The sequence below is a fragment of the Thalassophryne amazonica genome, chromosome 15 (genome assembly GCF_902500255.1).
Source record: "Thalassophryne amazonica chromosome 15, fThaAma1.1, whole genome shotgun sequence".
NCBI classification, from domain to species: domain Eukaryota; kingdom Metazoa; phylum Chordata; class Actinopteri; order Batrachoidiformes; family Batrachoididae; genus Thalassophryne; species Thalassophryne amazonica.
This window is the reverse complement of record NC_047117.1, coordinates 52498715-52513244: the sequence shown is the minus strand read 5'-3', so window position 1 is coordinate 52513244 and position 14530 is coordinate 52498715. Positions and strand designations below refer to the sequence as shown.

The 14530-nt window shown below is 41.6% G+C and overlaps 1 protein-coding gene across 1 annotated transcript in view; it reads left to right on the top strand.

Moving 5' to 3' along the window:
* The first annotated feature begins 1315 nt into the window (after positions 1 to 1315).
* LOC117526593 (tudor domain-containing protein 7B-like) overlaps positions 1316 to 14530 on the top strand; it is a 115114-nt gene continuing 101899 nt past the window's right edge. Inside the window, exon 1 of the mRNA XM_034188652.1 lies at positions 1316 to 1519. Within this exon, the coding sequence (XP_034044543.1) occupies positions 1316 to 1519 (204 nt within the window). The remainder of the gene's footprint in view (positions 1520 to 14530) is intronic.

Below are 14530 nucleotides of genomic sequence, written 5' to 3'. Positions count from 1 at the left end.
CTGGATTTTACAAATGGTTATCAACACGGAGGTGTTTTTCCTGTGCCGCCGCACCGCGTCGGCTGCGTCCCGACGCGCGGATCCGTCCGCACGTCTTTCATTAAAAAAATCTCCTTTAACAGTGGAATATCCGGATAAAATGCTGAAACCGACTTCTTCTGAAACTTCTCTGTTCTCTCACGACGTCCTGGATCAATAGAACCTGAAATGTGGAGGTTTTCAGCTTGAACAGGCTGATGACGCCGCCTGAGAGCGCTGCGCGACGTCTCGCACCGTGAAAAGTCCTTAAAGCGACAGAATCACCTCAAAATCTCTCATCAGCCGTTAAAATTTTCACTGAAAACCAGCTTAATTTTTCGAACCGTGTCCACTTCGATGTGTCTCACAGGTTTAGAAAAAATTTTGATCAAACAACGCGCCAGTCTCTCAGCAACTTCTCAGACAAAGGAATTCCGACGAGGGGCTGGACGACTCCTCCCACAAGGAGTGCTCACAGGCGAATGACGTCACCGACAGGCGTGGAAAAACTCACGCATGCGCACGAGGGTTCAAGCATGTCTGACGTAAAAACATATGAATGAAATCCATATAGTTTTTGAAAAAAATAAAAAGGACCGTTACTTTATTGACAGCCCTCGTATGTGTGTGTGTGTGTGTGTGTGTTGTATGTGTGTGTGTGTGTGTGTTGTATGTGTGTGTGTGTGTGTGTGTGTGTTAAATATATATATGTGTGTGTGTACGTGTGTATAGCCCTGGATGATTCCATTCAGTGCAAGTCATCAGAGGAATTGACAAATAAAAGTCTTGCAAAAGTTCTTTTTACTTTGCCTAATAGATTTTTAACTGGTATTGAATTAAGTAAAACCTCTAAGAAAGCTGTCCCCTTAACATGTGTTTATTCTGACATATTTAAGTGTGTAGGTTAAAGTCTTTCTATAATATGATGGCTGCATTAGAAAAGAGCAGCAAATATTAGTGAGTGAAATATAATTTTGTTCTTAGCTGTCTTTGTTGTTTTGCTGTGATCACAAAAGGGTTTCTATCAAAAGGTAGGTGCTGACCAGCTTGTGATTTGGTTGTAAAAAAAAAATAATTAATAAACCCCAGTGGGGTTTATTTAGAGTTCTGGCTCATTAGTGTAACACAACCAAATCAACTGTAGCACAACTAACTTCAGGGTCTTTATAGCCTATGGTCTTTTTACTCTGTGGAAATTTATCACTGATGAAGCGCATCAGTCAGTCATACATTTCAAATATTGGCACATTCTGATTTCTTTCTTTCTGTGCATTCTTTCATTTCATATTTTAGCAGGATGCTGGATAGTGAATCCATCAAAAAAATACTGAGGTCTGTTCTCCAGTCCAGCAAGTCTGGTGTACCGATCCACAGAGTCCAGGTAGAATATCGATCGCTTTGTGGAGAGACTATTCCACTGAGAATGTTGGGCTTCTCAAATCTGGAGGATTATCTGAGGAGTATCCCTTCTGTTGTCCGTATGGAATACCTCAAGGGTGAGGTGAGGGTGTCCTTATAATCTATTAAAGATTGAGTACATTATTGCTGACTGTGTAATGAGACAATTTTCCTCCAGTGATTTCTGTACACAAAAGTGGGTTCCCATTCAGTGGAATGGGAAAGTGTGTCCAAATGTGCTTGTTACATTTATAGTTGACATTAAAGTTCATGATTAAACTGTAAAATATCAAACCTTAATTACATTTCTTTGTCATAACGGTATTATAATGAAATATTAGTAATCATTGCCATTTTTAATGTATGCTCTTTAATATCTGTATTGTATTAGGCCCCAAAGAATCCATATCGGTTGAGGGTTTTTTATATATATATATATATATATATATATACACACACACACACAGAGCAATATAAATGCAACATTTTTGTTTTTGCTCCAATTCAGTTTAATTTATTTTGTTTATATAGCGCCAAATCACAACAAAGCTGCCTCGAGGTGCTTCACACAAGGCCCATTTTTCATGAGCTGAACTCAAAGATCTAAAACACTTTCTATATTTTCAATATACACAAAAAAACCTATTTCTCTCATTCCTATTCACAAATCTGTCTAAATCCATGGATGCTTATTCGCCGTCTTTGGACGGATTTTTCAAAAAACTCGCCGTCTAAAAGAACTAGCAAAACATTAATTTTTATTTCCTAAAATCCATGAAATGGTATTTTAGCGGAAAAACTCCAGATCGCTGAGAAATCATAAAATGGTGTGTTCAGGGTTCTAGCTAGTGCAAACTTGCGTTACAGCCCGTTGCGCTATAATTTTGGATTGTTACGATTTGCAGTACAGCGTCTGTAATCAACCGTTTCTGCAGCGCGACTCCAGTTTAAAGCATGAATCGAAGCAATGCTTCAATTCAATGGCTCGTGGTTCTTTGATTCGCTGCTCTTCAGAAGCGGTAAGTCCACTTCTTAATCCCTCTGAAAGCCATTAAAATATCATGTGCATTTTTGCGTGGATTAAAGTCGCTAACTGGGACTCTTGTCTTGTTGCAGTCGAGAAACGAGCTTCAAATGCTACACGGCTCTCTGACTCTCTCTCTGAGACAGAGTCTACTCGGAATTAATAACTTCAAAACGAATCGCCGCTTTAAAAAAAGGACACCTCTTACAAACGTTGCAGTACAGGCAATAAACTACAATCGACTAAAACGTTTCTTCCTCCCAAAATGAGACATCCGGCATTCTTTATAAACCTGACCTGCAGCGCAGCTGCAAGAGCTCAGCTCAGATATGGAAAGACATTCATGCCAATAATAATGTCTGAAAGGAAATGCTTTTGACAAAAACTAACATTTTATTTCTGTTTATGTCCAGAGACCAAGGATCCACCAGATTAAGATCCAGTAACCAATTTCATATTTATTTACTTTAAGACTCAATAAAATGTTGTTCAATTTCGATTTAATCAGCTTATAAAGCGCCAAATTACAACAAAAGCCGTCTCAAGGTGCCTCACACAGAACAGTTCAACATAAAAAAAAAAAAAAAAAAAAAAAAAAAAAAAAAAATTAAAATACCTAATTAAAAACAGAAGTAAAACATAACAACATAACTTCTCCTTTGCGGAGATAATCCATCCCACCTCACAGGTGTGCCATATCAAGATGCTGATTAGACACCATGATTAGTGCACAGGTGTGCCATAGACTGCCCACAATAAAAGGTCACTTTGAAAGGTGCAGTTTTATCACACAGCACAATGCCACAGATGTCGCAAGATTTGAGGGAGCGTGCAATTGGCATGCTGACAGCAGGAATGTCAACCAGAGCTGTTGCTCGTGTATTGAATGTTCATTTCTCTACCATAAGCCGTCTCCAAAGGCGTTTCAGAGAAGTTGGCAGTACATCCAACCAGCCTCACAACCGCAGACCACGTGTAACCACACCAGCACAGGACCTCCACATCCAGCATGTTCACCTCCAGGATCGTCTGAGACCAGCCACTCGGACAGCTGCTGAAACACTCGGTTTGCATAACCAAAGAATTTCTGCACAAACCGTTTCAGGGAAGCTCATCTGCATGCTCGTCGTCCTCATCGGGGTCTCGACCTGACTCCAGTTCGTCGTCGTAACCGACTTGAGTGGGCAAATGCTCACATTCGCTGACGTTTGGCATGTTGGAGAGGTGTTCTCTTCACGGATGAATCCCGGTTCACACTGTTCAGGGCAGATGGCAGACAGCGTGTGTGGCGTCGTGTGGGTGAGCGGTTTTCTGATGTCAGTGTTGTGGATCGAGTGGCCCATGGTGGCGGTGGAGTTATGGTATGGGCAGGCGTCTGTTATGGACAAAGAACACAGGTGCATTTTATTGATGGCATTTTGAATGCACAGAGATACCGTGACGAGATCCTGAGGCCCATTGTTGTGCCATACATCCAAGAACATCACCTCATGTTGCAGCAGGATAATGCACGGCCCCATGTTGCAAGGATGTGTACACAATTCTTGGAAGCTGAAAATGTCCCAGTTCTTGCATGGCCGGCATACTCACCGGACATGTCACCACCCATTGAGCATGTTTGGGATGCTCTGGACCGGCGTATACGACAGCGTGTACCAGTTCCTACCAATATCTAGCAACTTCACACAGCCATTGAAGAGGAGTGGACCAACATTCCACAGGCCACAATTGACAACCTGATCAACTCTATGCGAAGGAGATGTGTTGCACTGCATGAGGCAAATGGTGGTCACACCAGATACTGACTGGTATCCCCCCCCCCAATAAAACAAAACTGCACCTTTCAGAGTGGCCTTTTATTGTGGACAGTCTAAGGTACACCTGTGCACTAATCATGGTGTCTAATCAGCATCTTGATATGGCACACCTGTAAGGTGGGATGGATTATCTCAGCAAAGGAGAAGTGCTCACTATCACAGATTTAGACTGGTTTGTGAACAATATTTGAGGGAAATGGTGATATTGTGTATGTGGAAAAAGTTTTAGATCTTTGAGTTCATCTCATACAAAATGGGAGCAAAACCAAAAGTGTTGCATTTATATTTTTGTTGAGTGTATTTACTATAATATGTATACATCGTAATGTCATCTGTGATGGCATACAAAAGTGAATTGATCCTAAGCAGAATCTCATCAGTATTATGTTATGTATCTTTATCTAGTCTGAAAGCATTATGAAGTTAACTAGTTCTTTGAATGTTGAGATTTTAATTGCCTAGTCTTTGAGCCCAATCAAAAACAAACTAAATCAATAAAGTTTTTTGCATGAGTTAGCTATATTTGTAAACTATTGTTATATTCTGTGTACAACCCCTGGCAAAAAATTATGGAATCACCGGCCTCGGAAGATGTTCATTCAGTTGTTTAATTTTGTAGAAAAAAAAGCAGATCACAGACATGACACAAAACTAAAGTCATTTCAAATGGCAACTTTCTGGCTTTAAGAAACACTATAAGAAATCAATAAAAAAATATTATGGCAGTCAGTAATGGTTACTTTTTTAGACCAAGCAGAGGAAAAAAATATGGAGTCATTCAATTCTGAGGAAAAAATTATGTAATCACCCTGTAAATTTTCATCCCCAAAACTAACACCTCCATCAAATCAGATCTGCTCGTTGACATTGACCCTATGCCATGACATTGACCCTATGTGTCTTTTTGCAAAGAATGTTTTCTCAGTTTTTGCTCTATGGCAAGATGCATTATCATCTTGAAAAATGATTTCATCATCCCCAAACATCCTTTCAATTGTCCAAAATATCAATGTAAACTTGTGCATTTACTGATGATGTAATGACAGCCATCTCCCCAGTGCCTTTACCTGACATGCAGCCCCATATCATCAATGACTGTGGAAATTTACATGTTCTCTTCAGGCAGTCATCTTTATAAATCTCATTGGAACAGCACCAAACAAAAGTTCCAGCATCATCACCTTGCCCAATGCAGATTCGAGATTCATTACTGAATATGACTTTCATCCAGTCATCCACAGTCCACGATTGCTTTTCCTTAGCCCATTGTAACCTTGTTTTTTTCTGTTTAGGTGTTAATGATGGCTTTCGTTTAGTTTTTCTGTATGTAAATCCCATTTCCTTTAGGCGGTTTCTTACAGTTCGGTCACAGACGTTGACTCCAGTTTCCTCCCATTCGTTCCTCATTTGTTTTGTTGTGCATTTTTCGATTTTTGAGACATATTGCTTTAAGTTTTCTGTCTTGACGCTTTGATGTCTTCCTTGGTCTACCAGTATGTTTGCCTTTAACAACCTTCTCATGTTTGTATTTGGTCCAGAGTTTAGCTACAGCTGACTGTGAACAACCAACATCTTTTGCAACATTGCATGATGATTTACCCTCTTTTAAGAGTTTGATAATCCTCTCCTTTGTTTCAATTGACATCTCTCGTGTTGGAGCCATGATTCATGTCAGTCAACTTGGTGCAACAGCTCTCCAAGGTGTGATCACTCCTTTTTAGATGCAGACTAACGAGCAGATTTGATTTGATGCAGGTGTTAGTTTTGGGGATGAACATTTACAGGGTGATTCCATAATTTTTTCCTCAGAATTGAGTGATTCCATATTTTTTTCCTCTGCTCGGTCTAAAAAAGTAACCGTTACTGACTGCCACAATCTTTTTTTCTTGATTTCTTATAGTGTTTCTTAAATCCAGAAAGTTGCCATTTGAAATGACTTTAGTTTTGTGTCATGTCTGTGATCTGCTTTTTTTCTACAAAATTAAACAACTGAATGAACATCCTCCGAGGCCGGTGATTCCATAATTTTTGCCAGGGGTTGTATACTCCTACAAAATGGTACAACATGCCATACTGCATGAGATCACAAGAGAAATTTAACAGCTGTTTTCAACTCCAAATTTAATCCAAGTAATGCACTAAAATGCACCACAGCGCACTTAAATTCTTAAAATTGCCTGGGGGGGGCCAACTCCCCCAGACCCTCCCCCCCCCACACACACACACACTTTTCCGCTTTGCCGCAAATAGTTGCTGTCTTTTAATTTACCAAGACTTTTCATCTATGTAAATCTGTGTTAGTGAGCACTTCTCCTTTGCCGAGATTTTTCTTTGCTGAGATTTATTGGCATTTTCAGCCAATAAATAAATAAAATAGCTGGATTTACATGCAGACAGCTTAACAGCAAATGCTTTTTTGGCCCCAAGGTGACACCATTTGTCACGTGACCGTGTGTGTTTTTTTTTTTTGTTTTGTTTTTTTCCGCTCATCATATCACTACTCTCTGAATGAAGGGACTCCAGACCCCCTCAATAAAGCAGAACTGCACATTTCAAAGTGGCTTTTTATTGTGGCAAGCCTAAGACACACCTGTGAGCTGGGATGAATTATCTCAGCAAAGAAGTGCTCACTAACACAGATTTTGACAGATTTGCGAACAATATTTGGCAGAAATAGGTCTCTTGTGAATATAGAAAATGTTTTAGACTTTGAAAAATGGGAGCAAAACAAAAGTGTTGCATATATATTTTTGTATAGATAGACATACATACACCCACTGTATTTTCCAGAATTTAAGGTGCATGCTTTTTAGTTTGGGAGGTCTTGTGACTTTTACTCTGTTGGGACTTTTTACTGAAAAACCACACATTCTAACAATGTTCAAAAATTCAAAATTTAACAGCTGATGATACAAAAAGTAACTTATACTCCTTTGTGGTTTATATGTGGCCTTTTGTTCTCTTCCAGAGGCAATTTTTAACAGGTGTGACTTCTACTTTGGAAAATAGTGTGTGTCTGTGTGTGTGTACAGAGAGGCAAATAAGTATTTGATCACTGTCGATTTTGCAAGTTTTCCAACCTACAAAGAAAGGAGAGGTCTGTAATCTAAAAAAAATCAAAAAATTACATTGTATGAGTTTTAAATAATTAATTTGTAGTTTATTGCATGGAATAAGTATTTGATCACCTACCAAGCAGCAAGAATTCTGGGTCTCACAGACCTGCACTCTTTCTTTACCTGTATTAATTGCACCTGTTTGAACTCATTACCTGTGTAAAAGACACCTGTCCACACAATCAATCACACTTTAATCTATCCACTGTGGCCAAGATCAAAGAGCAGTCTAAGGACACCAGGAACAAATTTGTAGACCTGCATTTGTAGTAGGTGGTACCCTGTGCAAGTGTGCACATGGGAAACCCACTTTTGTAACTCTTGTGCTTAGCTTTCTGCTTCTTTCGGCAATTTTTGAGGCAGCGCGGGGAAATCCCTTTATCTCTGGCTCCACACGCCCCATTGTTTACACCCAGGATCAGCTGCTTGGACTAAGAGTCTCTATGTAAAGTGGGCCGGGTCCCCACTATGCTGAGCACCTAGACATACGAAGGAGACAGAGGCTGCAGGGGCGGCCGGACGAAGTGGAGAAGGACTTATATTCCATCTGTGGTCATGGGGAATGTAAGGTCTCTCTGCAACAAAACCGAGGAGCTAGCAGTGCTAACCCGTTTCCAGAGGCTGTATAAGGGCTGCAGTCTCATGTGCTTCACGGAGACATGGTTGGATGAACATGTACCGGACTCTGTTATTAACATGGATGGCTTCACACTCATCCGCGTGGACAGGACGTTGGTGGAGAGCGGGAAGAAAAAAGGAGGGAGGCCCGCCATTCATGTTAGTGAGAGATGGTGCAAGGCAACTCATGTTCACGTGAAGGATCAGATCTGCTCCTCGGACATGAAGCTACTCGCGATGAGCATGAGGCCGTACTATCTCCCACGGGAGTTTGTGAGTGTAATTGTGCTCTGCGCGTATATTCCTCCCTCTCTAGATGCCACCACTGCCTGTGAGCGAATTCACAGTACAGTGACACGGCTGCAGACACAACATCCCCGCGCTCTCCTCCTCATCACCGGGCACTTTAACCACGCCCCCCTCTCCGCCACCCTCCCCACATTCACCCAGTATGTCATGTATAAAACCAGGGACAATAGACTACTGGACCTTTTTATGCTAATATGGAGGACGCTTACACCTCCGCCTCCGCCCCCTCCCCCCGCCCGGACGCTCCGATCACAACCTTGTCTATCTGCTCCCCCAAGCAAAGTGCGCAGCGTATCTGCGCATGCGTGGGTCAAACGGGGCAAAAATCCTAACTACCAAACTCACACCGCTCCTATTGAATTTCGCATACAGTAGCATTAGCGGACTGTAAAAGTTCAGGCTTTTATAGGGATTGTTTCAAAGGCTTTAAGCCTTAAGCAACGCATACAATAATGACAGGGGCGCATTGTGCTGTTTTCAAATGCTCGAACGGAATTTATAGGCTTGTAAGTTGGCTGAAACACACGATTGCAAAGCTCCGCCGAGTACACACAAAGATGGAAAGAAGAAATGTGGTCGTAAACCTCTGTTCATTCTACTCAATTTCGCCGCAGACGGACGTAAAAGACGGACTAAAATTGTAAGTTTCTTGCACACATTTATTTTGTCAATATCCTGAAACCGTGCTGCCGTTTTCGTGCATCAGCTTATGACTTTAATGTCGCGCCATGAATGACGTGACGCGTAATATTGTAAAATTGACATGTTCTATAAACAAACTGCATGCATGCACATATCATTGTATGTCTGTCAACTTATCAAAACAAACGTGACACCAAAGAGGTTATATGTGAGACTCACTGTTAGGGATTTTGTATATATGTTATCACTGTTAAACATTTGTACATTTGTCTTCTTTCTCATGAGAACGGTGTTGTGCTGTTTTGCACTTCACCCTGAGAATGTACGTGTTATTCAACCTTGTTTTAGCTTTGTCTTCTTTCTCATGAGAACGGTGTTGTGCTGTTTTGCACTTCACCCTGAGAATGTACGTGTTATTCAACCTTGTTTAGCTTTGTCTTCTTTCTCATGAGAACGGTGTTGTGCTGTTTTGCACCTGTCTTAATGCAATCCTGAGAATTCAATTTTGTTTTAGCACTCTGGGGTCAATCTGAGCTGGGAATGAAGGGCTGGATGTACTTATTATTATAATATAACTTTGTTTTCGCAGCCTCTAACGACTGGGAGTAAGAGAACGTTTTGACTATTGTGATGTGGTGTTTAGTGTGAAGGAGTGTGAAAGACAGGACACTTCAGGCAGATGCAGAACAGCTGATACCTGCAACAGACGAACGAGATGTGCTGACCTGAAAGTGTTCTTCCTTACAGCTGCACTTATTGACGTATGCGTTTATGTTATGGGAAGAAACTTGTCTTGCGTCATCACCCCCACCCTTAGGACAAGTTTTTTGTTTATGTGATGAGGGCGTCTCTTAATAAAAAGAGCGGAAAAGCAGGCCAGACTTTAGTGTAGCCTTGGTGTACAGCCTGGCCGCACTCCGCGCGTAATATTTGACTTTCTGTCTCACTGGTGTTTCTTGACTCTGTTTGTCTTGTTAAAGGTTTTAAAAATGTTTGGAGGAGAAAATACCCAACATTGACTGGGGGCTCGTCCGGGATCTCAACAACACCGGAGGTGTCCAGCGGAGGTCGTCAAGTCCAGACGTAAATCCTTGGCCAAGGTCCGATCGATTGATCGTGTCTGCAATTGTCGACCACCGTTGGCATCGTCTGGTTGACGAGATTTTCCCGAAGAAGACAGACAGGAGGTCGAGTCAGTGAGTAAAATTTCTTTGTAAACAGTACTGAGTGAGTGGTGATCAGATCACATAAACAGTTAAATTCCGCAAGCGATGATACAGAATCGTCTGTTAATGCAAAGCAGTAAACTCTGTAAGGAGGGTGCGGACTCCTCTGTTTGTATACGCGTACCGGTAGGGGATAAAAGTGATCACATAAAACAGTTAAACTCCGTAAGCGATGATACAGAATCGTCTGTTAATGCAAAGCAGTTAAACTCTGTAAGGAGGGCGGACTCCTCTACGGTTGCGAGGGACGCCCGTAGTTAAATTCCGGAAGGAGGGTACGGACTCCTCTGTTTTAATACGTAAAGGAAATCCCGGGTAGAAATACGTGCACTGTAAAAAAGCAGTTAAATTTGGCAGGGACGGCGGAGTCCCCTAATGCAGGACATTAGTTAAATTTCACGGGAGGGCGAGCTCCCCTGGCATAAGAATACGCGTACGATTATTAAAAGTGTTTCTATGTGTAAATAGTGTTTTGTGTAAGTGTAAATAACTGTGTGAAAGTGTAATACTTTGGACAACGTTAGTGACAACCGTGTGTGTGGAAGCAGCAGGCAAGTGATTCCGCTTCCTACGGGGAGGTGAAAGGAATCAACCACACGACGGCAAATTAATTGTCACGTCCAAAGAAAGTGTGAAAACTTCAGATTTAGAACACCCTAGGTGTGCCCCCGTCTGAAGTCCAAATTATAACAAGGGATAATAAAAATGGGGGGTAAGACGTCTAAAAATAAGGAAAATTTATCAACTGACGACTGGAAATTTATGGAAGCAAAAAATCCAAAAGCAACAAAGAAATTGGAGACCTGGATAAATAAACATGACTTTGACGGACGACTGAACCTGATCAGCATACAAAAGCTGAAGGAGTTAGAACGGGAACATAAAGGTGATGAGAAAAAGATGCAGAAAGTAGGGGCAGATTTAGTGGCATTTTGGGAGGAGGAAGCAGAGAACAGACAGAAAGGAGCAGAGAAGCGACGATTAGAGAAAGCGAGGAAAAAGAAAGCTGTAGGTAAGGCAGAAGATGTGATAATTCAGCACAGAGAGCCAGAACAGCCTCAACAACCACCGCCGGCTGAATCGTCGGTGACAAAGAGACCTTTATCTCCTCTACCAGAGGATGACGATGTACCGCCACCACAGTATGATTTGGCAGTAAAACCTAAGGTAAAAAGTGAAAAACCAGAAAAACCACAAACACGCAGTCAAGCGAAAGTGCCTACAGCCCCTCCCATGGTGGAACATAGTGATCAGGGAGGTGCCTATCCTATGATAGAAGTACCAAATCCTCGTGCAGGAACAGCAGGACATCGATCAACCATGCTCGTATATCGAACATGGAATGCTGATAATATCAAAGCAGCAGTCGACATGATACCATCGCCACATGTCGACATTGAGGGATTTATGCAGGATATAGAAAACATTAGAAGTTCTTACCACCTTAGTGGACCTGAAGTCCAACAGGTGTGGATGAAAGCATGTGGCCCTAAAATGGAGTCAGATACGCGGAGACTGGAATCCTGCAGACCAGGATGGCGTACCATTGCCACATGATGATCCAGTCTTGAAAACAAGAGTGGAAGCTATGATTACACGTGCAAAAGGTGTGTTAGGACCAAAGATAAATTATACTGAAATTACCAGGACAACTCAGAAAGAAGGAGAACCATGGATAGAGTTTAGATGCAGATTTGAGAGTGTATTTAGAGTCCATAGTGGCATATTGCCAGGAACACCAGTGTATGAAAACAAATTGAAAAATATTTCACCTGTGAAGCTGACAATGACCGATTTGATTCATGATGGCAACTCAACAGCTGTCATAACAGTAACAGGTGCCACTGAAGATGTTTTAAAATTGAGATACACAGGTATGCCATTACATGTGTCACTTTGTAAACCATATTTGACAGAATGGCAAGAATTGGGACTGACAGTCATAACAGCTTTGTCAGCCACTGATTGGAGCAGAGTTGGACCAGGAACGGAGTTCAGTCCATCAACTAAATTGTATAAAGTGCCAGTTAATGTCTCATTGGTGCTGACAGCTGGAACACATATTGATGTGTCCACTTCACAATCCTGAGTGTTTCAGTTGAGTCCTGAAGAGGATGATCTTCTCTCTTCTGTACCATCAGGATTGTGGACAACAGGTCCTTCAGACGTAGGACTGATAAAAAAATGCACAACCTGTAGTTATAAGACCAAAAACAGAATACAGACCATGTGTAAGACAGTATCCATTGAAACCTGATGCAATTGACGGAATCAGGCCAGTAATAGAGGATTTATTAACAGCAGGAGTAATAGTGCCATGTCCAGATTCACCATGTAACACACCCATATTTCCTGTGAAAAAGGCTCCGCCCTCAGTGGGGTGGAGAATGATTCAAGATCTGCAGGCAGTAAATGCTGCTGTGATTAAAAGAGCACCATGTGTCCCAGATCCACATACCTTGTTAAATTCGCTGAGACCAAATTCTAATAGTTTCTCAGTAATTGACATAAGTAATGCATTTTTCTCTGTGCCAGTACACCCAGATAGTCAATTCTGGTTTGCTTTTACCTTTAAAGGACAACGATATACATTCACCAGATTACCGCAGGGTTACGCAGAGAGCCCAACTATTTATTCTCAAGTCATGTCAGCATGTTTAGCCAATTTTGTTCCACCGGCAGATAGCCAACTGTTAGTGTATGTTGATGACATTTTGATTGCCTCTGACACACGAGAAAACTGCATAACTGACACAGTAGCATTATTATGTTTCTTATTTGATAATGGCCACAAAGTGAGTAAAAACAAAGTTCAGTTGTGTAGGGATAAAGTAAAATATTTAGGACATGAGTTATCAGCCACAGGGCGCACGATCCTGTCTGACAGGAAGGAAGCAATTTTACACGCTCCAAAACCACAAACCAAAAAGCAGATGATGTCATTTCTTGGACTGACTAATTTTTGCAGGGCATGGATTCCCTGCTATGCAGAGTTGACTAGTCCACTTTCTGATTTGATGTACAAGGATAATATTTCAATGTCAACCGTGTTGGAATGGAACAAAGATGCTGAGGAAGCCTTTGTAAAAGTAAAGCAAACATTAGTGTCATCCACAGTTTTGGCACTACCAGATTATAGTAAACCATTCATTCAAACAGTTGATTGTAAGAATAAGTTCATGACTAGTGTTTTGGTTCAAGTGTATGGCTCAAAATTGAGGCCAGTTGCCTACTACTCATCTAAATTGGATGCGGTAGCAAGTGCTTTACCACCATGCGTACAGGCTGTTGTTGCAGCCTCTATGGCTGTTCAAAGTAGCAGTAATGTTGTTCTATTCCATCAGCTGACATTGAAAGTTCCACATGCAGTCTCTGCACTTCTGTTGCAGACAAACATGAGCCTTTTGTCCCCAGCAAGACATCTTTCGTGCATGTCCTTGCTATTATCACAGCCACACCTTACGATAGAGCGATGTACAACATTGAATCCCTCCACATTGATACCTTTACCTGAGGATGGTGAGCCGCACAATTGTCTTGATGTAACAACAGTTTGTACAAAAGCACGCCCAGACCTCCGGGACACACCCATCCCAAACAGTACAATCGTGTATGTGGATGGTTCTTCCACCAAAAATGCTTATGGACAAACGCAATCTGGATATGCTGTCGTCACAAATTCAGAAGTATTAGATTCTGCTTCATTGCCATTGTCATTTTCAGCACAAGCAGCTGAATTAGTTGCTTTAACTGCAGCTTGCTATCTGTTTCAAGGTACGGCCGTATCAATTTATACGGACAGCCAGTACGCTTTCAGCACAGTGCATGTGTTTGAAAGCCAGTGACTCATGCCACTCTCCTAACTGCCCTACTGCAAGCTGTGAAGTTGCCTCAACAAATTGCTATATGCAAATGTGCGGCTCACACCAATGGCTCTGACAGTGTTTCAAAAGGAAATGATTTTGCTGACAGAGCAGCAAAAGAGGCAGCAGCAGCTTCTTCTATTTTTGTTGTACAGGGAACTACCCCAGAGTTGCATTTAGGTCATACACTGCTTGCTGACATGCAACAGCAGGCAACTGACAGAGAGAAACAAATGTGGATAGCTAAAGGAGCTACGTATGCGAATGGCTTGTACGTATGACCACAAAAGAAACCCATATTGCCAAAAAATATGTTTAAATGGGCAGCTATTATGAGCCATGGCGTGACGCATGTCTCATCAGGGGGTATGATATCGCAATTGCAATCTATTTTTTGTCTTTATGGGTTCGATGCATATGCAAAACAGCATTGTAGAGCATGCATGATATGTGCAAAACACAACTCACAAGGCAATTTGAGACCCCAAAGAGGTAAATT